This window comes from Zeugodacus cucurbitae, chromosome 2 (genome assembly GCF_028554725.1).
Source record: "Zeugodacus cucurbitae isolate PBARC_wt_2022May chromosome 2, idZeuCucr1.2, whole genome shotgun sequence".
NCBI classification, from domain to species: Eukaryota; Metazoa; Arthropoda; class Insecta; order Diptera; family Tephritidae; genus Zeugodacus; species Zeugodacus cucurbitae.
In genome coordinates this window covers 59,316,774-59,344,637 of record NC_071667.1, presented here as the reverse complement: position 1 = coordinate 59,344,637, position 27,864 = coordinate 59,316,774, and the positions used below count along the sequence as shown (strand labels likewise).

At 29.5% G+C, this 27,864-nt stretch overlaps 1 protein-coding gene across 1 annotated transcript in view; it reads left to right on the top strand.

The window, feature by feature from the left end:
- Positions 1-27,864, top strand: part of LOC105215846 (eukaryotic translation initiation factor 4E type 2) — a 144,667-nt gene that overhangs the window by 113,502 nt on the left and 3,301 nt on the right. The window contains exon 3 of the mRNA XM_054225710.1: positions 27,061-27,209. Within this exon, the coding sequence (XP_054081685.1) occupies positions 27,061-27,209 (149 nt within the window). The remainder of the gene's footprint in view (positions 1-27,060; positions 27,210-27,864) is intronic.

Here is a 27,864-nt window from a genome sequence, read left to right as displayed (position 1 = left end):
TGCGAGATGGAGGGGAACAGCCAAAAATCTCACCTAAGATATATTAACAAAACACAGTGGACTAAAAAAAATTTAAATTATTTATGAAAACGTAACTTTCAGATAATATTTACATTTACATGATGTCAAAAACTGTTTTAGAATATTCCAAATCTAATGATGTATATATTTCATTAAACTTACATTTATAATGGTAATAATCGTGGCCAATTGGAGCCTTTTTATAAATTGGTAGTAAAGAATTTGTCAGACCTGCCAAACCAGCATTGTTATCTATGTTTTCTAGTATGCCTACATAAGTATTACTTTATAATTTTTATTGTATTTTACTCTATTTTCTTTATTTTATTTTATTTTTTTCACTATTTTATTTTATTTTATTTTATTTTATTTTTTATTTTATTTTATTTAATTTTATTTTATTTTAACGGACATTTCATTTTATTTTATTTTAATTTTTTTTATTTTATTTTATTTATTTTTTTAATTTTTAATGTAGAACTGTTGTCAAAAAGACAGGCATATTCATATATTTATAAAATATAACTTCTAACTCTGTATATTTCCATATATATATCACGTTTAATTCATTTTATTTTATTTTATTTTATTTTATTTTTTTTTTCACTCTTTTATTTTTTATTTTATTTAATTTAATTTTATTTTAACGGACATTTCATTTTAATTTATTTTATTTTAATTTTTTTATTTTATTTTATTTCATTTTATTTTATTTTAATTTTTTTTATTTTATTTTATTTATTTTTCCAATTTTTAATGTAGAACTGTTGTCAAAAAGACAGGCATATTCATATATTTATAAAATATAACTTCTAACTCTGTATATTTCCATATATATATCACGTTTAATTCATTTTATTTTATTTTATTTTATTTTATTTTATTTTATTTTATTTTATTTTTTTCACTATTTTATTTTATTTTTTATTTTATTTAAATTAATTTTATTTTATTTTATTATATATTATTTTATTTTATTTTATTTTATTCTTTATTTTATTTTATTTAATTTTATTTTATTTTAACGGACATTTCATTTTATTTTATTTTAATTTTTTTTATTTTATTTTATTTATTTTTTTAATTTTTAATGTAGAACTGTTGTCAAAAAGACAGGCATATTCATATATTTATAAAATATAACTTCTAACTCTGTATATTTCCATATATATATCACGTTTAATTCATTTTATTTTATTTTATTTTATTTTATTTTTTTTTTCACTATTTTATTTTTTATTTTATTTAATTTAATTTTATTTTAACGGACATTTCATTTTAATTTATTTTATTTTAATTTTTTTATTTTATTTTATTTCATTTTATTTTATTTTAATTTTTTTTATTTTATTTTATTTATTTTTCCAATTTTTAATGTAGAACTGTTGTCAAAAAGACAGGCATATTCATATATTTATAAAATATAACTTCTAACTCTGTATATTTCCATATATATATCACGTTTAATTCATTTTATTTTATTTTATTTTATTTTATTTTATTTTATTTTATTTTATTTTTTTCACTATTTTATTTTATTTTTTATTTTATTTAAATTAATTTTATTTTATTTTATTATATATTATTTTATTTTATTTTATTTTATTCTTTATTTTATTTTATTTAATTTTATTTTATTTTAACGGACATTTCATTTTATTTTATTTTAATTTTTTTTATTTTATTTTATTTATTTTTCCAATTTTTAATGTAGAACTGTTGTCAAAAAGACAGGCATATTCATATATTTATAAAATATAACTTCTAACTCTGTATATTTCCATATATATATCACGTTTAATTCATTTTATTTTATTTTATTTTATTTTATTTTATTTTATTTTATTTTTTTCACTATTTTATTTTATTTTTTATTTTATTTAAATTAATTTTATTTTATTTTATTATATATTATTTTATTTTATTTTATTTTATTCTTTATTTTATTTTATTTAATTTTATTTTATTTTAACGGACATTTCATTTTATTTTATTTTAATTTTTTTTATTTTATTTTATTTATTTTTTTAATTTTTAATGTAGAACTGTTGTCAAAAAGACAGGCATATTCATATATTTATAAAATATAACTTCTAACTCTGTATATTTCCATATATATATCACGTTTAATTCATTTTATTTTATTTTATTTTATTTTATTTTATTTTATTTTATTTTATTTTATTTTATTTTATTTTATTTTATTTTATTTTATTTTATTTTATTTTATTTTATATTATTTTATTTTATTTTATTTTTTTCACTATTTTATTTTATTTTTTATTTTATTTAAATTAATTTTATTTTATTTTATTTTAATTTTTTTATTTTATTTTATTTATTTTTTTTAATTTTTAATGTAGGACTGTTGTCAAAAAGACAGGCATATTCATATATTTATAAAATATAACTTCTAACTCTGTATATTTCCATATACATATCACGTTTAATTCATTTTATTTTATTTTATTTTATTTTATTTTATTTTATTTTATTTTATTTTTTTAATTTTATTTCATTTTATTTTAACGGACATTTCATTTTATTTTAATTTTTTTTTTTTTATTTTATTTTATTATTTTTTTTTTTAATTTTATTTCATTTTATTTTATTTAATTTTTATTTTTTTTTTTTAATATTATTTTATTTTATTTTATTTTATTTTTAAAAACTTCTTTTAATCCGAACAAATTGCTTTAAATACACACCAATTTTTACTCCCAAAAGTGCAAAATGCACAGCCGTGTTCGATTAATTGCATTGCACCAACCGTTTTCCCCCAACACAGACATGCAATGCCCTAGAGTGGCCAGAGCACATTTGAAATTCCAATCAACAAAATGCAGAATATTTTCGCATCATCGATTTTTTTCAATTCACGAAATTCTCACATTTCACCAACGACCAACGACCAACATCGGTGGCGTGGTCAGGTGCTGGCGGTAACATAAAAGCTCGGTTTTGCGATTAGTTAGCCCAACCGGCTATTTTATTTTTAGTTTCACGTACACAATGCGTCTATGTATGTATGTGTGTGTGTGTGTTGGCGAGTAACGCTGAAATATGGTAATTCGTTGGTTTGCAGGCAAACTATCCGCACTGCATTTTGCATGCTAAAATTCGTCTGCGCAAACAACGCGAAATTTGTTTTGTAAATATGAGGGTGTGTGCCTATTTTGAACTTACACACATACATACATATATACTAGCATATTGTGCATGCATTTATGCCAAAACTTTGAATTGTTTGCATTTGACGGTGTAATGTAATTTCACGCCAATTGACATGGAGTTCGTAAATGTTACGGCGAAATGTGTAATTGTTGTTTTTGCCGTATCGCACTTTGCAGCAGGTGATTGTTGTGTGCGGCGCACAACCGACTAATTAACGTGTACGCCTACATACATATAAATTACATATATTTCTAGGTGTGTGTGTGCGTGTGTGAAAACCGCAACGCTTTTGTGAGAGGCGTTTAATTTCTGTTGTATGTCAAATTTTCCGCTATCTGCACATTACAAGCGGTGAATAAATGTTTATTCAAGCCGTCGTCATTTTATGGCGATACATTTTTTATACTTTGTATATCAAAATAATAAATTTAAAGAATTATAATATTCTTTAAATATCCACTGTGGACACCTTCTATGCAGATTTAAGGCTGTGTCTAGAAAAAAATCGCAACTTTTGAACGCAGTTTCCTCGATGATGTGGGCGAAGTTGCACATATCAAATTCTTTGAATTATTTCACTTTATCAAGACCACAGTGTGGTTCAAAGAGCGCTTCATAGTGTGTGGAGATCCAAGTCCCGGTGGTGTCACTATGGGCCTCCCAAAGGCCTAGATGCGTCGCTTGACAACCACTTAACCTAATCTAACCAACTCTGCTGCGGAAGGTATAGTTACTTTTTATCTCTTCCAAAAGTCTTCTTACATTTTGTAGGTTATGTAAAGCAAAATGTTTAGTATTAATGCAAATTTTACCTCTGGTGGGTTTTACGAGGGCTGCTATATATATTTCTGGCCTAATAATGAAAATAGGAATATTTATCAACGAAACTGGTTTTATTGTTTTTCAAAATATTCTCCATCAAGATTTATACACTTTTACATGCGCTCAGACCAATTTTCGAAGCACTTTTTTTGAGCCTTTTTTTGAGCGATTGTCAAATTGTGCGGGATCCAACGAGAACAAACCTTTTTTACGGCCAGGTGTTCATGCAATATCGAATGTATGCTGGTGGGAGAAATGCGTAGGCATGCCTCTATCTGAAGGTATGTTACATGACGGTCTTGCATTATCAGTTCACGGCATCGATGTTTTCTGGCACAACGGCTGTTTATGGACGACCTTCACGGAATTCGTCTTTGAGCGAGCGTCGGATGGTGCTTCATAGCCATACAAAGATTTTAGTTCATCGATGCACTCTTGTCGCGATAATCCACGTCGAAAGTTGTGAAAAATGATCGTACGAAAATGTTCACGAGTTAATTCCATTTTTTGGCCGAGATGAATTTTTTAATTCCCTGTAAATAAAACAATTCACGATTACATGACAAAACGTTCTGAGTCATATTATGCTAAAAAATGTCAAACTTTCCAATGGAAATGTCAGATTGCACCTGACAACACTTAGTGTTGCCTAGGCCAGAAATATATATAGCAGCCCTCGTACAACCATTATTACACTGTACAACACTCGGCTGGGTATTGGACCAAACGAATTTTCTTCGGAAGATTGAGTCATAAATAAAAAGAATAATAAAAAAGTTAGTCTCCAAAAACGAAATATTTCCCTTTGAAGTTCGAAAAAAGGCTTGTTCAAAAGCATTACTATTAATTACACGATATAGTTACTACAAAATCAAAATTAGAGGTATCCCCCAGAAAAAGTAAATTTGGTCCAATAACCTGAAAAGTATTCGATTTTGCCGTACAGTGTTATTTAATTTTTTTGTAGTCATAGGTCAACCACTCAATTACTGAAGTAACATACCGTTGGGATTTTTTTTTTTGATCATTGTAAGAGACACCTCTAAGCTTTTTAAACTGAATATATTATCCATATCTCTGAACCGTAAATACAGTAATCGCTTTGCTCATATCGGTGGGCTTAGCCTAAAGCTGAGCGTAGAACTCAGTACCCACATGACACATAACTCACGGAACTATTGTCAAAAAGACAGGCATATTCCAAAAAGTGTCCGTTGGCGACTATTTATTGTTTATAAAATATAACTTCTATCTCTGTATATTTCCATATATATCACGTTTAATTATTCGATATGCTCATACCATAAGTTGAACTTGAAAAATCCTTAAATGACGATTGATTTATTTTACATAAAAGAATCAGAATTTTCCATCATATAATATTTTATTTAATAGTGAAATCGTGAGAACATTACATTTGAAGCAAAACGAGCAAAACGTGCCGTTATTATAAATAACATACAACACCACGAAAGGCGAAAACCGAACGCACAGCGCCGCACTAAAGCTCCAATCGAAAGCATGCGCCATTAAGAAAGGTTTTCGGTTCTAAAATTCTAGTAGAGAAAAAATGCCTTCGTTGTAATGTGGTAAACTTCTTCCGACATAGCCGGGTATACGTAACGTCATCAAAGGTAACGGTGTGTTAAACCACCACGCAAACGACTCATTTTCCAAAAATAAACACACAAGTCGCGTGACCCAGACCAACAAACGCATGGCGTAAACTAACACCACAAAAAAAAACGAATACACGAATGGAATCGTGTAGGCGCTTAAGGTAACCGTTAAAAGACGCCACAAGCAACAACAAGAAAGGAATAAATTAATAGCTTACGTTTTCTACTGCTGGTGGGGGTGGTGAATCATTAAACTAGACCATTTTCTATTCCGCTTTGGCGGTTGTCTCTAATTTTCTTTTTTTCATTTTATTCTTTCTCTATTATCTTTTTCCGCATTTCCCTTCACGTGCACACTTTTTTCTCGTTTTTTCGCTAGATTAATTGTGCAATGCCCTGAAATGTATAGTTTTAGCGGAGAGGGTGAGCGCGGGCGCGTTAGTACGATTTCTATCGCTCCGGCTCGTTTTACATGTGCCCATTGGTATTAGTAATTAAGTTTTAGTCATTTGGATTGTTTACCGCTCAGCTGGCATTCAACACAATTACAGTGTTGAGTTAAGCTTGTTATCATTCATGAAAATCCCCACATTGTTATTCCGTTGTGCACACTCACATTCGTTAACAAATTGGCTAAGCTTTTGGCGGATAAGAATGAGAGTCACAAACAGCACTTGCGGAAAACTTAATGAATTACTCATTTCAGTCATTACATAAGTGAAATATTAAAGAAAGGGCTGATATGAAAAGGTAGGGAAATGGTCTGGGAAAAATTACTAGAAGGGAGCTCTCGAGATAACCATTTTCTGCTTTTCAGCATTTCAGCTTTCATCTTTTGGAATTGTCCAAAAACTCACAAGTCTTATCAGTAGAATAATATGTTCTTCTTCTTAAGATATATTAAGGGGTTAGGGGTAGTCAGAGACACGAAAATGAGAATTTTCAGTATTTTTTTTTGTTATTAAATTATGATATTTTACAAAAGTAATAATATGGCATTATTACACAATGTTTTGACTTGAGGTAACGAAATTTTGAAAACAAAAAATTTATAATTTCCAAAGTTGACCCAGTTTCAAAAAAAGATCCTTGCGGTGATAATCATAAGTTCTTGGAGATTCATCTAAAATCAATCGGATACAAAAAAATAGTTTTATAAATAGATAATCCTGGGTCTGATCCGAAGCTTTTTTTTCAAAAATTAACAAACTGGCGGCCTCGGGAATTTTTTTTAGATTTTCGGGAAAAAATCAACAGTTAGATAATTGGTCTTAAAAAATCGAAATTTTTGAAAAAAAAATCCTTCGGATCAGGCCTGAGTTTATTATGTATTCTAAAAGCTGTATGAATTTCATTAAAATCTACTGAGCGGTTATCGAGTTACAGTTGTCACCAGTTCAAAAAACATAGTTTCGAGATAGACGCATTTAAAGTTTGAAACTAGTGTGTTGGAGTGCCTGAGCGCTCTTTGTTATTTGTCGAAAGTAATTATCGGATTATATTTCTAAGATTTACGAAAATGCAAAAAAAAAACAAAATTTTGAAAATCATTTCCCTTAATAAACAGAGTATCGATATTTTATGACGAGACTACAAGCGCTTTTTACACAAAAAATGTATTGAAATTTGTACGAATTGTGTTCAAAAAATAACGGGAATTTTCGTTTTTTGAATAAAAAAATTATTCATTCGTCTATATTAATGTTCGAACACAGCACATATACCGTTTGAGACAACTGTATATAAACTCTGACTAAACTAAGAAGATTTCGCCTGGAACTGTACTATTGTTTCGAGAAACGTACTTTTACCTTAGTAAAAAATTTCTTGGAGCTTATTTGCTATAATTTAGCAGCATCTATACAACTACCAATAGTTTAAAGTGCTTTAATTTTTCTGTTGAATAAAATACCTACCTCAATGTGTAGGTATGTAGACCTCCACTAATATATTCATATCGTCTCCTACCGAAAAATAAAAAGGTGCACGTTTTTTATTCAACATTTTGGTATTTATTCGAGCTCTCTGTTGATAATCGTTGTGGCAAGAAATTAAAACAACCATAAATTCAGCACAGTTACAGAATAATAATAAGTCACTATGTACTACATTAACCTCGAGCGAGCGAACCAACGGCAAAGAAGTCACATAAATACACAAACTAAGACATGTTTATACACACCCATAGCAGGATTACATAAATACATAAGTACAATAGAAGTACGCACATTTTTGCATTACATTGTAGCCACAATTGCTTTTGGTGTATTATAAATGAGCTCAAAGCGAAACAAACAACGAATTTTACATTTAAATATAACAAGAAGTACCGTAGGGCTGTACTGCCGATATTATGCTTGGGCTATTGTTTTTGTTACAGTTACATAAGATTAAGGGTATCAAAACGTAAAGTCGATGAATTTACTTAAATCCAACTGTGCATACATAGCTACTTCCATGCAAACAGACATACATGCCCAACATATATACAACAAATACACAAATATATATTTACACATACAAATATATAAATATACTTATATACATATATACATATGTACATAAGTCGATATATTTGTATGACTACATCTCCTAGGAATGCCTACTTAATCCCCTACCATTTCCCACCATACACTCTGTTCCCATACGATTTCGCATCGTTAGCCCTTTTTGCTTAGCTTAACTTTATACCGTTAAGAATGTAGCTGCAGCTCGGAGGAACTCTGATTGTATGCTTTTAAATTAGTTTACTTACATATATACTACATACTCATACACATTTATATTTATGTATGTATATGCTGTAGGGTCTTTCATTTGCAAATGTCCGTACGTTTGTCGGTATGTAGAAATTCCCCCTTTGGGCTATGTTTCTATTTTCATTTTCCATTTGCGCTTAAATGGGTTAAACATAAAATACACCAAAGTGCCCTAAACATTCCTGTGTATTTTTAGTAGTGTTGTGCTAAAATAATATTATACATAACTACAATACATTTGTTGTTGTTGTAAAACAAATTACAGTAAACCGAAGATGTAAGATTTCAAGGTTAAACAGTAAATATAATATAAGCATACAAGATTTTGGTGTATTTGCTTTAATTTTTGAGTTATTTTCAAGTATTTTGAACCATTTTTAGACTTTTTTTCATTTAAACGCTTTTTTAGCTTTCAATTTTTTTTGAAAGGGAAGGAAATGATTGTGGTAAACAGAATTTTAAAGACGATAGTGTACTATATTTAAGGCTTAAAAAACAATATTTATTATTAAAAAATATTGAAATTTGTTCAAAGTTGTAAGTATTTTTCTGGAGCGCCTGGAGTCTGCACTTGTAAATCGGTGCCGGTGATGGAGGTCATGCGATGCATCTGAAACAGTCGAACCAAAATTTTTTTTTTTTTTTAATTTTATATGTTTCTTTTCTTTATGAACTAAAAAAACCTGCTCGTCGCTCGGCCACTAAAACTGCTGTAGCTTCGAAAATATGACGAATTGGCCTCTGGAATTTTTAAGACATATTCTTGGATAGTTTTGGAAGAGATTTAAAACAAAACAAAAAAATCAATTTTTTGAAGCCTGTAAAGCAGACAATTTCAATTCGTTTTCGAAACTAAATATATTATCGCAAAACAAAAAGAATCGATTACAATAACAGATCTCTATAAGATCACTGAATACATGCAAAAATTAGTATTCGAAATTTCTACCATGACGTATTAACTCTTCAGCCCTCTAAATTCCTCTGATGTTATAGTAGATCATCTTACCTAGAGGTATCCAAGAACAAAGATACTTCATTAACTGGTTCTCTAGAGCAACCTTTGTTTAAAGATACATTCCTCCTCGTCTGTTATATACAGTAAGTATGGAGGCTAGTAACTTTCCAGATATTTGGATCATATTAGGTTATCTCAAGTTTCCAGAGACCTTCTAAGCTTCAAATAAAATTATTTCTACTATTTGATTCCACTGCTCATTTTGGCAGTAAGGTAAATGAGTTTTGGAAACAATAATATACTTATCGGTTCAAAACTCGACTGTGGTAAAGATGCTATAAGGTATCACAATGACAATCTACTCGACATTGAAAAACATCTTATGAAAGATTTATTTTAAGCCACAAGATAAAGGTTTTCATTTTCCAATAAATAAATATCTTGAACAAGGTATCTACTGCCTCCTATCAATATTTTTATGTATGAATTTAGGTCATCCCCAGCAAATATTACATATTCAAGTAGCTGTATAGACATTTTACTGAAACGCTTAGTCAACTGGCTCCGAAATTACGCCAACTTAATTCTCTTACATAACCGTATCCCTACACATACGCCCATTCGGTTGTCTCTTCCGTTATTAATGTTATTGATATGCTTGTTATTTGTTTTTCTATTTGACTACTGGCTATTTTGCTTGTTGTGGGTTTACAAAAATTTCCCAAATTTCCAAATGTAAGCTACTCAAATAGTTGGACAAACATCCGTTACGGCAGCCACACTACATACCACATCGCTAAACGTCACATATATCTATTCTATTCGACTCCCTCCAACAAACGTTAGCTACTGACAAAGCTTCGAACAAATTCATCGCAGCAGCTTGAGAACATCGTAAACTGTGTTGTTCGACTTCATCGCCCGGTTACGCCAACAAATAAGTATTGTAAGTTTGATTGGTTGCCGTCAATGCCGTCGTAACAATGTGCCTTTTAGGGTATCTGCTTTTATATTGCTACTGGCCTGTGGCATGTTGTTTTGCAATTTGTTGCTTTGTTATTTGTGTTTTCTATTCTTATTGCCTTTGGGTTGGCTACTTTCCTGTTGACTGTTTCTTTTCTATGTTTTCTTTTTTTTTTTTAATTTATTAAATTTCATTTATATTGTGGACTTTGTTTTAAAGTAATGCATTATCTTAGTTGTCGACCATTTTGGTGTTTGACTGCTTGTTCGTTGGACTTCTTGAAGTGTAGTCTACATCTACAAGTGATTTATCGACGGAATCTAAAGCACGTGTATTGCTACTTTGTGGCAGAAACAAGTAGTTTATGTTTTTGTCGACATTTTGAAAATGTTGTGATGGTTTTTTAGTCAAGAATTTGGATACTAACTTGTTCATAAAGCTATTTTAAAGAAGATTTCAGCAAAATTAAATAAATGATTTCGAGGTCTATACGGGTCTAATAGAAAAGAGATACATATTATTTATACTGTTTCCCATAACATTCGTCATCACCAACATTTTCAATAACTCTCTATCTCCGCAATTTGCTTAAATTCTCATGCTCTAACCACTAATTTCCCAAAAAGTTGCGTTATTTTTGTTGTTGATTCGTTGGGCACATTGCGTAGACCTTATCAGTGTCTCTGTCAGCTAAATTTTTCTTTCCAATTAAATTAAAAAAAACGTGCATTAGCAAGTTTTTTCAGCTTCGTTTCCCAGTCATTACACACGAGATGCTTGGCCCAACATTACATACATTTCTATAAATCGCTTTAAATTTAACACAAACAAACAAGAGTGTTCTTTTGTATATATAAGTACATATGTATATATGTATCTGCGTCGAATTTTCTTGGCCACGTGCCTTATAATAACGTCGTAAATCAATAGCGCCGCAAGCACTTTAGAATTCGCCAAACGAGCGCCATAAGAGCGGCGAAGTAGTGTCATTGATAAAACTGCTGCAACGGGGCCACCTTGCTGTACCCGTGTGTGTGAGCGTTTTCGAAATTCCGTTTGATTGGAAAATGTGGAATAAATTTGCAAAAGCATAAATTAGTTTTGTTATTGCTGTTGTTGTTATTGCAAATGCAGCAGCTAATGTTGCTGACAGCAAATAAACTAGATTTCTCTCCACCCAACGTAGCGTGAAGCATATCGAGATATATATATATTTAATTGAAATGTTTTGAATATATGTAGCTAAGGATGTGGGAGGAGTATGGATCCTGTTGCGTGTGTAAGACATGAGAAACACTTCCTCTTTGTATAATTTGTATAAGAAATATGATGTGATGTCTGGTTTTCAAATATAATATCATTCATTACACTATACGACAAAATTGACTATTTTCTGGGTATTGGGTCAAACTATTTTTCCGGGAGAAATATTTGGTTTCGAAGTTCGAAAAACGCCTTTTTTAAATAATAATTATTAATTACAGGATTTAGTAACTAAAAATGGATGTAATCTACATTTTCCTCTTAATTCAATGGTGTATAAAGCTTTTTTAGAAAATTAAAAAAAATGTATATCGAAAACTGTTGAACTTCTTATAACATCTGTCATATAAGTTGAACGAAAAAAATTTATACACCATTGAATTAAGAAGAAATTTTGAATGATATCTATATTTTGCATTTTTTGATATCTATATCCTGTAATTAATAACAATTTTTTGAAAAAGTTATTTTTTCGAACTTCGAATCCAAATATTTCGATCCTCCAAGCCTCCAAGCTAACTTCGAAAATCGAAGATTACACTTTTTTTACTTATGCCTCAATCTCCCGGAAAAAAATAGTTTGGTCCAATATCCAGCATTAATATTATTAAAACCATTAACATTCTATGTAAAATTGTAATTTTTTCTGGTTATTGGACCAAACCAATTTCTTCTAGAGAAGAAAAAAGCAATTTCTTTTCAAAGTTAGTACCTAAAATCGAAATATTTGTCCTTGATTTTCGAATTTGAAATCGAAATTGAGCTGACACTTGTTATAAGGGCTCAAAATCCGATCTTCGAAAAATATAAAATTTGTTTCTGGAGTTTGCAAATAAAATAATTTATTGTATATTGTTTTAATTGTTGTCTGTAAAATATTTGTTATTTTAGGCGGATATCGGCTATTCTTGTTTTAATTCTTTAATACTGTTTTACCCATGAAATTCCATACATTTCAACTCTCAACCCCGTTACACTTAGCATTTTTACAGCAAAAATATTTTGTATTATTTTTTCAAATATTTTGATTGATTTGGTAAATATTTCTGGAATTTATTTCTGCATTCGCTGTACAATCATCATTTACAGCTTCAATGCTGTGTTGCCATGCCAGCCTATGACCTTGCAATGTCCTTGTAGTGCAATAATACACTTTTGAATTGAATTCCTTTATTTATTTTTGATTTACTTTTATGTGCAATTGTGCTTCTGATGCCATTATGCTTTTCACACTTCTATTTCTATAACTATTTTTTGAAGTTTTTATTTTAGAATTAAATTTATTTTTCTGCAATTTATAAATAAATTATTTTTTTTCTATTTTCAAATAAAAAACATCAATGAAATAAATTTTTCTGCAACTCAAATCCTCTGTGGGAATTGAAATATTTCTTGCTACTGTCTTCAGTGTATAATTCATTTCATTTATACCACATTTTTAATTTATTCTTTATGCTGTGAACTCATGCACACGCAATTGTATGCTTCATGCAAGTCATTTCGCACCACATGTTGCAATTAAACAGACATGTACCACCAGCAGGACACGTTTTAGTATGTCACATACATGTGTGTATATAAGGATGCACACATGTGTTGCGTCCGTAATAATGAAATATGCGACACATCCGTAACGTAAAAATAACAGTCACTTATTTTTATGTGACACTGTATGCACTGGTGCACACCAAATTTGTCCGCTAAATTGTCAACTGTGTTGATTTATACATATTTATTTTATAAATTTAAAATAATAATAATAGCAGTGATGAAAATTGTTGTGACGCAAAAGTTTTTTGATGAAATTCAATCTTTGTATGTGTCGTGAAAAGTCATCTCCTCTTTGAGTATTTTTATATAAAAAAATATACTCATACGTTGTGGCCTGAGATTTGCTGTAATTGTTTCTTTATGCTCTGTAATTTTTTGTCCATCGAGTACGAACCCTCGTGAGATCCTGAGGAAAAGTAAAGGGTGTGAAAGGAAACAGCTTCTGAAAGATTTGCATTCTGCTCAGCTGCGTTTAAATTTAGTCTACAGTGTCTTCAAGTATTCTCCATAAAGATATATTCCACAATATTTATAATATAAGGCCTAAAGTAGCTCACCATCCCCTCCATGTAAATTCAAATCAATTGCAGAACAATGTGAACTAACTTCTAATGGAACACTTATAGCCTTTTTACACAGGAGCTAATTGATCAATTAACCGGCCTCTGCTCGATTAAAACGCTTATTAAGTTCGATTTACCATACATTAATCGACATTAATTTTCAATTGAATTTTAATCGACTTGAAAATAAAATGCAACTCTGCTACAAAATATTAATCAGCTGTTGAATCTTACCAACTTCTTATGAAAAGCAAAAACAAGAAAAAACGTTAACTTCGGCTGTAGCGAAGCTAATATACCCTTCACAGGTGCATTTCTTTTAGTAACTATGTGTTTAAGCAAATCTAAAGACGTAAGAAAAAGTAAGGAAGTTTGATCGTTCGGTTTGTATGGCAGCTATATGATATAGTGATCCGGATATCGGCAGTTCCGACAAATGAGCAGCTTCTTGAAGAGAGAATAACTTCAGCAAAATTTCAAAACGATATCTTAAAAACTGAAGGACTAGTTGGTATATATACAAACAGACAGACGGACGGACAGATGGACGGACAGACAGACGGTCATGGCTAAATCGACTCAGTTCAACATACTGATCATTTATATATATACTTTATAGGGCCTCAGACGCTTCCTTCTGGGTGTTACAAACTTCGTGACAAACTTAATATACCCTGTTCAGGGTATAAAAATAAGTATAACAGCTGATCGGTTATCGAGTGGCCGGTAGAGTAAAAGGCAAAAAATGGTTTATTAATAAAATTTTTTATCTTGTTTTTGTGGGAAAAGAAATATTTTTAGATTGTTCAGAAATCGGGATCATCTTTTCATTTTCAAATATTCTATTTATAGATAAGTCACCCCTCAATCTATTTTATGCTGCTTTTTCAGTAGACTAATCACATTTTGCAGAGTAAAAATAATCATAACAAATTAATTTTGTGCGCAACCAAACAAGAAAACCCCAAAATTAATATAAATAAAAACCAAATTGCACTATACTTTAACTAATTTTGGGTCAAGGTCTAACACTGTATAGAGAGTTTTTAATATGCACATGTTTATGGTATTTATGTGCGTTTTACGCTACATGTGCAGTCAGCAAGATGTGAGAAAAGCATACACACACGCAACTAAATATGTCGCTATGCAATGCATAAAAACATATAAGTATGTGTGATTGTTTGTTTGTATGTATGTATGTGTTGGCACAAATGTACTTGACTCACTTGTTGTAATCTATGGTAGTTACGCCTCCGCAAGCAGCTTAAACACGCGCTGTTGCATGTGAATTTCGAGTGGCATTGCTGGCTAGCGCTGGCTGGCTAGTAAATAAAAGGCAGACAGTAGCCAGATAACCCATGAAGCAAAATTGATACAAAAAAGTATAAACAGATCCCTCTATATAGATGAAAAACGCACTTTCCATACGATGCCGAAGTTATTCAAATACCTATATAGGTATCTCAAAAATAAGTGTGCTCTGAACTCTCCTTGAGTATGGCTATCAAAACAATAATTATTCATCAGTTTCAGAGGAAGAATCTTAAAAAAATACTATTTCCTTAACCCGCTCTTTTTTGACAAATTCTCTCTCTGCCTTTTCAAAGTAACGCTATGCTGACGTCACAAAAATTCAGTATAACCTATGAATTAGGCGATTTTCGTGAATTTTTTGAAAAGAAAGCACTCGATCGATTGTTTCGAAATTTTTTGCACATAATAAGGTATATTTTCAGCTACCTTTCAAATTTTTTTTTGCAAAAATATTGAAAAATAACGGAGTTATATGCTATCTTTGGAGGTGCCAAAAAAAACAGTTCCCTAACTGCTGACATGACTCCGGCCGAATGAGTTGCTGAAACAAAAAAATTCAAAAAGGATATTAAAGTTAAATATATTTCCTATACAATTACCTACAATTTTTGAAAAATATCAAAAATTTACAAAATAGCGTAGCTCTGAAAAAAAAATCTTTTTTTAGGTAAAAAAAAAATGCCAAATTGACAATTTTCAACCAATCAAAACGATCGGATTTCATTGTATAGTAAATATATTCAAGAATACTCAGTTTAAATTTGAAGTCGATCGGTTTGAGTATGTCGTTTCGAGAAAAACGCATTTCGATTATAGCTGCTTATACCTGCGGGCGGTCGCGCTTTGGAACGCTAACATACAAAATCTATTCAAGATCTGATCTTATCGCTTTCACAGGATATTTTTGACAGTATAAACTATCAGATAGCCCCTTAAGCCTACAAACTCTGAATATTAATTTTAGGGAAGACCAACACCTGTTAGACAGTAACAAAAGATTCCCGCTCTCATTACAGGTATTATGAAATTAAAAATTCAACCAACAAACACTAATTGCTTGCTGGGTAACTCACATACAATGTACGAGTATACTCAAACTCGACCGCAAAATAATTGCCGCTCATAATTCTCTGTGGTGCAAAAGTGTTTAGTGCTAAGATTTATTTTACTTTTTTCCAGTTCGCTTTTTAACCTTTTTTCTTTGCGCTGTTTAACACATAAATCATGGATAATAAATTATTAACGCAAAATTTCCACTGCCACCACTGCTACAGCTGCTACTTTCGCTATGCGTGTTGCGAGTGTGGACGTTGGCAAAAACAGCCGATTAGCGTTGGGAAGTTTATTTGAAAGTGTAAACTTTTGCTGCTGAAAAAAAAAATGTTCACAAGTTGCTAATATAGCTGGCGGTAAATATGGTTTATTGGTAAATAAGCAAAGTTTTGAGCGACAATTATCGCACACCCTATTAAGTGTGCGTTTGCTTTCGAGCTCAAATGGAGCAACAGTGCGTATACGCAACATTTTTTATTTAAGTGGTAAATGGTTGATTAAGCGAATTCTGAAAGCTCAGCGGTGTTGACAATACATTATTTTTCTTTTTGCTGACGTCATAGTACAGTATTTAACTTATTTGATAGTTTATTGTTTAAAATTTTGTTTCAGTTTGCTCACGTAAGGCTAGAGTGACGTCACTAAATATAAAAAATGCAAATTTGTTTGAAAATTTCGCAAACTTAAATGCGAAACACAACTATGAGAGAGTAACTAGTAAATATTTACCAAAATACAATAAATTATTAGTTGTAGAAAATTAAATTAAGATTGTATAATCACCAAATCAGGAAATTGAATTTGTGCCTTATATCATATTAAGCTTATTTTTAATCAAATTTACTTCATTCTACTTACAAGTAAAATCGTGCAACATGCTTTGCGCCATTAGAGACACACACATATACCGCCACCTACAAACAAAAATGACACACAGTGCAACATACAAAATATGCTCGCATGCTGCAGCTCACGTACTGTGTAGATTTAGTCCGTCTATCCACAAGTGCATTACAAGTGTGCCAGCACAGCACTACACTATTAGATTTGTCGTCTGAGTTCCACAACACTGTCCGGATATAATTTCGTTTCCGCTCGTGCTTGTGCAATTGTCGGTAAATGCGCCTGCCATTTCAGCATTTTCGGCACCTTGAACAAAAGCAACAACAACAACAATCAACATTTTGTAAGTGAAAACAACGAACAACAAACCAAATGCCACATCCTTTTCCTAATTCCATAAACGAGGTACAATTCATTTCTCAACTTGCTGAGTTGTTGCACTTATTTCTTGTTGTTGCTGCTTTCATATGTGCAGTATAAGCACATGTGACTACTGTTGCTGCTACAACAACAACCACACTTTAATTCGCTTGGTCTTGACTGCCAAATCGCTGCTAACAAACATTCATAGCTGTCCGCACCGCAACCACTGTCTTGCATCGTTCCCTTTCACGTTCCCACAAACCATTCATTTCTGCCTGTCACTCTCGCATTTCGCGTGCTTGTGCATTGCAGCCAGCTTCCTCTCCGTGGACCAATTTATTACTGCATATTTCATTTGTTACACTTATAAACCGTCATTCGATTTCCCCCATGTCATGGCAACACTTGCAGACAGTGATTTTATGTTCGGCCAATGCTCGCGCTGGCCGCCTAAACGTTTGTGCGCCCCTGTGTGTGTGCTCTTAAGAGTTAATATGTTTCGGTCATGTTTATTTGGCTGCACACATTCTTCATATTAGTTTGCTTTGGCCAGTTTATTTTATTTGCTACGGAAGACACACTTGAATATGCACAAGTTCACGTTTCTTAAAGAGGCAGAGGGTGGTTATGTTTTTTTTGGTTTGGCTCTACTTCGACTATATAATTTTATATTGTGGTTTAAATTTTTCTAGATTCTTAAGGGGTTAGGGGTAGTTAGAGCCACGAAAAAATGGGAATTTTCAGTAATTTTTTTTTTGCTATTGAATCATGTTATTTTACAAAAGTAATAATATGGCATTATTATACAATGTTTTGACTTAAAGACACGAAAATTTGAAAAAAAAAAAATTATAATTTCCAAAGTTATAGCTGTCTGTGTTGACTCAATTTCAAAAAAATGTCCTTGCGGTGACAATCATAAGACCTTGGAGATTCATCTAAAATCAATCGGATAAAAAAAATTAGTTTTATAAATAGATAATCCTGGATCTGATCGAAGCTTTTTTGCAAAAATTAACAAAATGGTGGCCTCAAGAAAAAATCAACAGTTAATTGGTCTTAAAAAATCGAAATTTTTGAAAAAAAAATCCCCCGATCAGGCCTGAGTTTATTATGTATTCCAGAAGCTCTTTAAATTTCATTAAAATCTACTGAGCGGTTTTCGAGCTACAGTTGTCCCCAGTTCAAAAAACATAGTTTTGAGAAAAACGCATTTAAGCTTTCACACTAGCGTGTTGGATTGCCCGAGCGCTCTTTGTTATTTGTTGAATAACTCGAAATGTAATTATCGGACCAACTTCAAATTTTCAGAGAATATTTTTAAGATATTACACTTAACGAAATTACAAAAAAAAAAATGATTTTTTGAAAATCCTGACTACCCCTAACCCCTTTAGTAATTTAGTGAATATTTTAATTATTGTAGAAGAGATTGCATCCAATCACTGACACTAGATACTGATTTGAATGCAATTTAAAAAAGTGTGGACTGAATGAAAGGTCTTATAATAGAATTTTGATAATTGGACATAAAATCTCGACTATCAATGCCTTGAATCTATCATAAAGCTGCTGACGTTTTATATCTTTTTTTCTAATTCACAAGAATGTCTAATGAGGCAAGATCCATGGTATCTTGCAGAGACGAGACATTCAAGAAAGAAGAAGTGATATGAGAGTATTCAAACAAATTTAGACTCAGAAACATCGGATATTGTATTACGCACTTTTGAACATATTTTCAAAAATAATTTTATTGTATAAAGGATTTTTCAATAAGTGCGCTAAAAAAGTTTAAAAACCCAAAAGAAAAGTCTTTATTCCAGTGAAAGTACATTCGATGCCATTAGGTATGCAACTCGATTTCTTTTGCATGGTCACTAGGGGACCGCTTGCAGAAGTCCAGACGCTGAACCCAATTTTCGACGATATTCAAGCATAAATCGGCCGATACTGCTGCAAATTCACGTTCGATATTCGTACGAAGTTAATCAATCGTCTCTGGCTTGTTGGCATAGACCAAAGGAAGCCCCACAGGAAATAGCGATGGCGTCCATATCATCCAATTCGTGCCAAAAATATTCGGTTACCATTGAGCGGTAGAAATTCCCATTCACAGTAACGTGCCGGTCTTGATCATCACGGAAGAAGTACGGTCCAATGACCTGCCCATAAACCGCACCAAACCCTAATTATTTCGGGATGCAATAGAGACTCATGGAGTACGTGTAGATTACTGACTGACCATATTTTGCTTATCGTCGAAGCTATTCAGCCAGAAATGAGCCGACCATAAATTGGACGTAGCGCTCTTATGTTGAGGCCAGTAACTCCGAATTTCCGAAAGAAAATTTCGACTTGTTGTTGGATCGTATACCAACCTTACTGAAAAGAAATGTCAAAAGAGCAAAAAAATATGGCGTCGTTTGCTGTCGTTATCGTTATCGTTACTCCTAAAGATATGTGAAGGGACTTTTCGAAATATCTTTTTTTTCGATTTGAGGTTAGGTCAACACAGAATCGAAGTATTCTGATTCCTATTTTCATATTTATGTTATTTATACGAGTATTTATTATACGCAAAAATACGCTCAAATGAATATAAATATAGTTATTACCAATAAAAGAATTTATTGTACTTAAAAGCTTCGAGAGTTCAAAAATTAGATATATGTACACATATATTAAGTTAAAATAATATTTCACCACATTAATACCCATTAAGTTTTAAAAAGCATAGCACCCTTTTATTTAATTATTTATATATTTTTTTGTTTTTGTTGTATTATTACTTATATACTCGTATACTTGCAAAATAAAAATTATAAAGCAACACATAAAAAACCACGAAAGATATACACAGCAGAAAAACGTTTGTTCGCAAGGCCATCAAGGGTGAAACCAACACACAGCCTCAGCGGTGACATTAAAGTGTTACAATAAAAACAAGACACCTTTCTCTTTCTTTTGTGCATTTTTATTGCAGGAAGCAGCAGCAACACAAATAGTAAGCATGCCATACATATGTATATACATATATACGTGGATAATCACAGATAGCGAAGAGTGAGGCAGCAGCGCGGCAATATTTAAGCGCAGGTGGTAAAGAGCATAACTTATGTAAGCGCAGCGTTGACAGCTTTGTGTTGGCGTCGCAACCGGATTTAAGTGGCGTTAAATTTTTGCTTACTAAAAAAATATACGGTTAATATTAGATACATGTGTCATACATACATACATACTTAGGTGTTATTCTCATATTTCAGCACTTCTCTTGCTGTGCTGCATTCTGGTTTTAATGAAAATAAGATAAATTCTATTTTAAGAACTTTGATGAGTTTATTTGGCTAACAGTATATATATTTTGTAATTTATTTACAATATTCAATGTATTCAATGAAAGTAATTTATGTAATATTATATATGTCAGTATGCGTGGTTGAGTGCTTACGCTAACCCCAGAGATCAAGTGATGCATTATGTACTATATTCATTCTATTGATTGTTTATGGTTTTTAGTGTTTAATATTAAGATTTATTGTGTAAAAAATTACAAATTTAAAGTCAAATAAAACATCGTTAAAATTTTTCTTTTTGTCACATAATCGAAAATGGTTTTGAAGACATATAAAAAACCAAAACACGTTTTTTTGAAATATACAGCGAGAAATTGCCAGTAAATTGGTCAGGAATTACAACAAAAACATTAAAATAAATAAAAAATCACAAAGAACTTATTTAATAAAACAGTTTAGTAAAAAATTACATAAAAAAACAAAAAAATAATTAAATAGTATAAAACAAAATATTTAAATTGAAAATTATATAAAAATATTTAAAGCAAATATTATTGTATTGTGATGTTAAAATAATTAAATATTAAAGTAAAATAAAATAATATAAAAAATAATAAAATATCAGAAAATTTGAAATATAATTATAATTAATAAAATAAAAAATTGTAAAAAAATAAATAATACTAAAAATAAAATAATACAATTAAATTTGTAAACTAGTAAAATCTTGTTAAAAATTTTAATTTATATATATGAAAAAAAATATTAAAAATTAAATAAAAATAAAAATTAAATCAAATTTAAAATTGATAATATAATTTAAAATTAATTATAAAATTAAAAAATAAAAATAGTAAAAAAAAATAAAAAAATAAAAACAAACAAAAAATACCAAATAAACAGTACATCAATTTGAATAAGTTGAATTTTTTTGAAGATTAATTCAACTATATAAATTAATTACATAAAAACTTATATAGACATAAATACATACATATATAGTAAATACTTAATTACAATTACACATAAAAATTCAATATAAATATAAACTCACATACACACAAATATGATTAAATTTTCAACAAAGCATATTATTTAATTATTTTTTTTTTTATTAAAAATATTTTTTAAATTTTTTTTTATTTTTTTTTTAAGTTTTTTAATTATTTTTATTTTTGATTTATTTTCCTTCTCTTTCAACACTTTTGGTATTATATTTTATATTTTTATTTATTTGATTTTTTTGATTTTTACAATAAATATATATATTTTTTTTAAACTAAATTTAATATTAAAAATATTTTATTTTTATTTTTTTTTTATTTTTTATTTATTTGCCTTCTCTTTCAACACTGTTGGTATTATATTTTATATTTTTATTTATTTGTTTTTTTTTTTTTTTTTCAATACTAAATTATTTTTCACATGTTATGAATGCGAATATGCAAATTCGCTTGATACTTAGGAAAACACCAATTGAAATTCAAGTAATTAACAAATTCAAAAAACAAATAATAAAAAGCTAGCATTCAAAATAAAAATCGCAACTGTTAAATAACAGCAAAAACAATGTATAGCAGTTGCCATCTTAATATACATACTTACTCGTATATTTATAAATATAACCTCCAAATGTAAATAGAACCGTATATTTTTCTGCCTTTAATCCCAAAATATATCGCTACACAAAATATATTGACGCTAGTCATAAAACGTTATTGTATAAAAAAAACTTTAAATTTATAACTGTAGTAATTTTAAATAGTAATATATACTATGTAGGTGGAGTAAAAATTAATAAATTTAAATTTAAACTATTTTCGAAAAATTGTGTAAAATAAATAACGTGTGTATGTATAGTACTAAATAAAATGTATAATTTATGACAAAACAAAGTGATGAAAAAACATAAATGTGTTCGATAGGTGTTACTTTAGATTCTCGCGTAAAACACAACATACATACATACTACAGACAACAACAAGCACACACAATTTTTTATAGATATGTTATATTCAGATATTGTAGATATGTGCACACACAGTAGATGTGATGATTGTTTATCTTAAAATTTTTAAAAAATATTAATTAACATTTGTTTAAAATATATGTTTTAGGACTGGTCTGTAGTCTGCAGTCGTCAAAGAACCACACACTATCTTTCAATTAGACTCTTTTCAATGATATATGTCTAGCAAAATACACTGCTTGGTTAATGTTTTGAGATCCGAACCAGTAATGATATAAAAAAAATATTTTATTCATCAACTAGTTAATGAAAACTGGTAAAAATATTCATTAACTATGGATTACGATAGAAAAAATATTAACAATATATTTTTTTTTTAATTCCAGTATGAAATATATTATTTTGAGAATCTCTAAATTTAATTTGACCAAAAAACCCCAAAAATGTCGCAAAATTCAGGGTTGAAAAATATTAAAATAAAATTCAAAACTTCAACAAAAAAATTTACGAGTTCAGTATAGCGCGTGTGTGCAACTTCAGACTCGGAGACATATTTGCCAGTCATTGTTTCAATATCAAAATGTGTGAAACTATTAGGTCTACAACTTTGCTTCCGCCATTTTCCAATAGATGTCTCTAGGGTCAAGCACTGGTCGATTAAATCGTTTTATATCGATCTTGGACATTTGTGTCAACATTAAACCAACAAATTATTTGTAGAGATCTGCTGTCATACGCAACTTATTCTCAACTGAAAATGTCACTTTTTGAGCCGAATTCTCGACATTTGCGGGAAATTTTGCTTTTCTTTTTTAATTCCAAGAAAAGTGCGGCTGAGGCTCAACGACATTTGTAACTGTTTTTATACAAAAAAAAACTTAAATTTACAAAAAAAAAAACAGCGGAAGCAAAGTTGTAGACCAATATGCGATAAAACCTTTTTATAAATGTATAAAATCTTATTTATATTGAATTCCTTATTATAATATTTTACAACAACTCATTCTTTCACTAAAACTTACAGCAAACACAATCACACAAAATACAAATTTTCCGTAGAATAATACAGCGCTTGGCAAATACAATTCGATTCTACAACAAAATGTAATATAATCGGAAAGCGCATATTAAATTTAAAAAATTATTAAGTATTAAACATAAATAAAAAAAATACAATTTTTTTAAGTTTCATATATAATAGTACTTAAAACATTGAAATATATATATAAATTAATATAGTTACAATTTTAAGAAGCTCGCAAGTTCAATTAATAAAATTTAGAATTTATAAAACAAATTCATAACGAAAGCAAAACTATTTCAAATCTAATTAAGTGAATAAGCATGGCATATACCAGAAGAATATTGGTATTTGATATGCCTAATTGAAAGCTAGACCAAAGAAACATTAATATTTATGTATAAATATGCAAAGATCTCCAAATTTATATTAACATACATTAAAAATATAATAACAATTAGTGATAATAGTCAAATGAGTAATAGAACATAAAACAACTAGGTTGGAAAATATCTGAAAAGTATAGGAAGTGAAAAATTTCGAAAAGTGAGAACTGCGATATGGCGACTAGAGAACAGTTGAAGTCTAAATAAGCAACTAGAGAAGAGTTGAAGTCTTAAGAGATAGTACCGTAATTGTAGATCAGTTCGAACCCAACTATTTAACAACTATTTAATACTGTTAGCTGATACTGTCTATATTGTCATTATATTTTAAATCATATTCTCTCCAAATTCAACGATTTTTGAAGTTTATGTCGAAAGTTCTGTGGATTCTGAAATACAAATGTTGTCTTTCAGATACATATTTAGCAAAAATCTCGTTTTTTGAATTTAAAAAATATATTATGAGAAGTGTAAGCGTATTTGGTGACCGTTTCCAATATCGATTATTGCTCTTGGATAGTAGTTTACTTCATAGATAAGTGATTCATCCCTAGATATGTGCTTCATCTCATTTATTTTTTCTTAAACCATCATTTAGTTTTTTTTTGAGCGGGTTCCGACTACTTAGAGGTGTTCTCGGGTTTGAAATTGCAGTATGAAAGTATAGCTAAAATGGTTCTAACCGCAACATATCAAACGCATAGTGGAATGACAGCAAATGCTGGAAAAATCCGAAAATATCAACAAAGAATCGAATTAAAAAACCAAAAAATAAGCAATTTGTTGCTGTCAACAAAACTACTGTGGGTTTGAAGATATCAAAAAATAACGTTATACATATAACAACAAAATTAAATAACAACAATTGTTAGGGAACTTTTCCAAAGTATTAAATAATTGGCAAAATTTATCAATTAACGTCGACGTAACGCTTAGTGCGTAATCAACGTAAAGGAATGTTGGAAATGATAAACTTAAATAACCAAAAAGCAATAAAAAATAATTGAAATTAAATATTTAACACAATTAATGTTAAAAAAATATATATATACAAGTACATATATATATATATATTTTAAATATATTCAATATTTAATACTTAGAATACACTCATACAACGTGAATTAAAGTTTAGGCAAATGCAGCTACATATATGCATATACAAGTTATTATGTATTATATAAAGAAAATACATACTTACATATACATACTCGTACCAAAGACAAGTTAATTCAAAGGGCTTAGTTTGGCGGATAAAAATGCAAAGCCTAAAGTCAAAAATTTCTTTGTTACGCATTTTGAGGCGAAAAGTTTAACTATATACTTGACAAGTGTATTTACACGTTTGTATATACATACAACATACATATTTACACGTTGTATATGGTATATGAATTGAAAAAAAAACAAAAAACAGAATACTAATTGTTAACGAACAGCATTTGAAAGTGCATACAGAGAGTCGAATTAGTGGAGCGCATATAGGTTTAACAGTAAATAAGCCGTTAGCCAACCCACACACGCACACGACACTGGGTCACAGAGCCCTTAAATTACATATTATTAGCAAGCAAAATGTTTAAAAAATAACAACAAAACTTAACAAATATATTTAAGAAAATCGCAAGATTGAAAAGTAAACTGCAAAGCAGCTTAACCACATATAAGCAATAGTACATATTTTGAAAAATCGCATACCCAATACAATGTTGTAAAATCGAAATAATATAAATACGCGCCTAAAATTATGCTAAAATTGATAAATGAAGCATAGTTTTAGGCGATAGGTCGAAATAAAGCAAATATAATAAGATATTGCAACTAAAATTATGCTGTACTGGGTTATATTGCAGCATAATTTTAGGCACCAATAAATAGAACGAAGAAAAATATAAATTAAGTTATAGCGCCAAAAATTATGCTTCATTTTCATATTATATATTGCATGGAAGCATAGTTTTAGGCGCTAACTTTGTTAAATTCAACAAAAACGATATAAACGTGTTGTCTCTTTCTGTTTCGCAGCATGAATGAGTAAAGTATACACCAACAAACAGAGCCACACACACATATGTATATGTATGGTGTTGCCTACTTCTAGGCGTTGTAGTTGTACAACAATTTGGTGCACTATCCAACATCAAACATATTGAGAAGCTTAGAAATGAAATCACCAAATTCAAAAATATACGAAAACCCAACACACACAATTAATTAAATACACAAAAAAATCTAGAAAATAAAAAATTGCAAATAAATCAAGTAATAATGCGCACGGAGCAGCGCGCTGGCAACAACCCGCCGGCAAACACAAGTCGCGCATGCGCGCCACAAGCGAAAGTGTTAATATAAAATTGTATAACAAATTTTTTGGTGAAAAAAATACTCATTATTGTTAAACGGTTTAATTATAAAATTAAAAAAGGAAAAAACCAAAAAAAATTAATACGAAATACAATTATGAAATTAAAAATATATAATTAAATATACAACAATTATAAAAAGGTAAAAAAAATTAACAAAAAAAAATATATATATATTTCAATAGTAAAAGTAAAAAAAAAATATAACTATTATATATTAAAACAATTTTCTCCTTTTAGTAAGTTTAGTTAATTGGTTTTTGAATTACATATTAAGTGTTAGAATACCTACTTGCATATTTGAAGTAAAAACATAAAATAAAATATTTAATAAAAATTATAAAATTAAAAAAAAAAAAAAAACAAAAAATGATAACATCCAAAAAAGGCATAACAGCAAGTGTTTATATTCAGATAAACGAAAATAGACAAACAAATATAATTAAATTAATTAATATACATATAGCATTCATTATTTGTTACAAGTATCGTATATTTTTGGCGTAATTGATTGGATAAATGATTTAAATATTGATTGATTGAAAATAACAGACTAATAAATAAATGCAAAAAAAAAAATATTGTTTTATTTCAACTAAAGTGGGTAAACTAGTAAGTACGAGTACACATTTTTTTCAGCCCTTGGTGTAACTGCATATCTGTGAAGCATAATATTTATTTTATTTTACTAAAAAATATAATTTATTTATAATGTTTTCTAACGCAATTGTTTTTCTCCATTTCCCCATTAATAGGAGGATAGCTTATCAGTTTGGAATCGCACTGCCACTGATCACACGAGCACGACACGTATCCGTGACACGCTACGTAGGATATTAAACATACCTCTAACAACGGCAATGGAGTATAAGATACACTGTGATAGCCTTAAATATGTAGCAATGTGAGTATTGATTTTAAATATTCAACAAATTTATATAAAATATTTATAAAATTTATAATTTCGCAAATATTATTTAAAACAAGTAAGCATGCGCTAAAGTGCGAACGAAAACGAACATTTTATATTGTTGTTGTTGTAGTGGCATTAAGGGGTAGTCAGAGACACGAAAAGTGGGAATGTTCAGTAATTTTTTTTTGCTATTAAATCATGTTATTTTTCAAAAGTAATAATATGCCATTATTACACAATTTTTTAACTTAAATACACGAAAATTTGAAAAAAAATTATGATTTCCCAAGTTATAGCTGTCTGTGTTGACTCAGCTTCAAAAAAATGTGTTTGCTGTGACAATCATAAGTCCTTGGAGATTCATCTAAAATAAATCGGATAAGAAAAATTAGTTTTATAAATAGATAATACTGGGCCGGATCTAAGCTTTTTTTCAAAAATTAACAAAATTGTGGCCTAAGGAAATTTTTTACTAGATTTTTGGGAACAAATCAACAGTTAATTGGTCTTAAAAAATCGAAATTTTGAAAAAACAAAAAAGCCTCGATCCCCGTCCCAGAATAATTATGTATTCTAATTGTATTCTGTATTAATTTCATTAAAAACTACTGAGCGGTTTTCGAGTTACAGTTGTCACCAGTTCAAA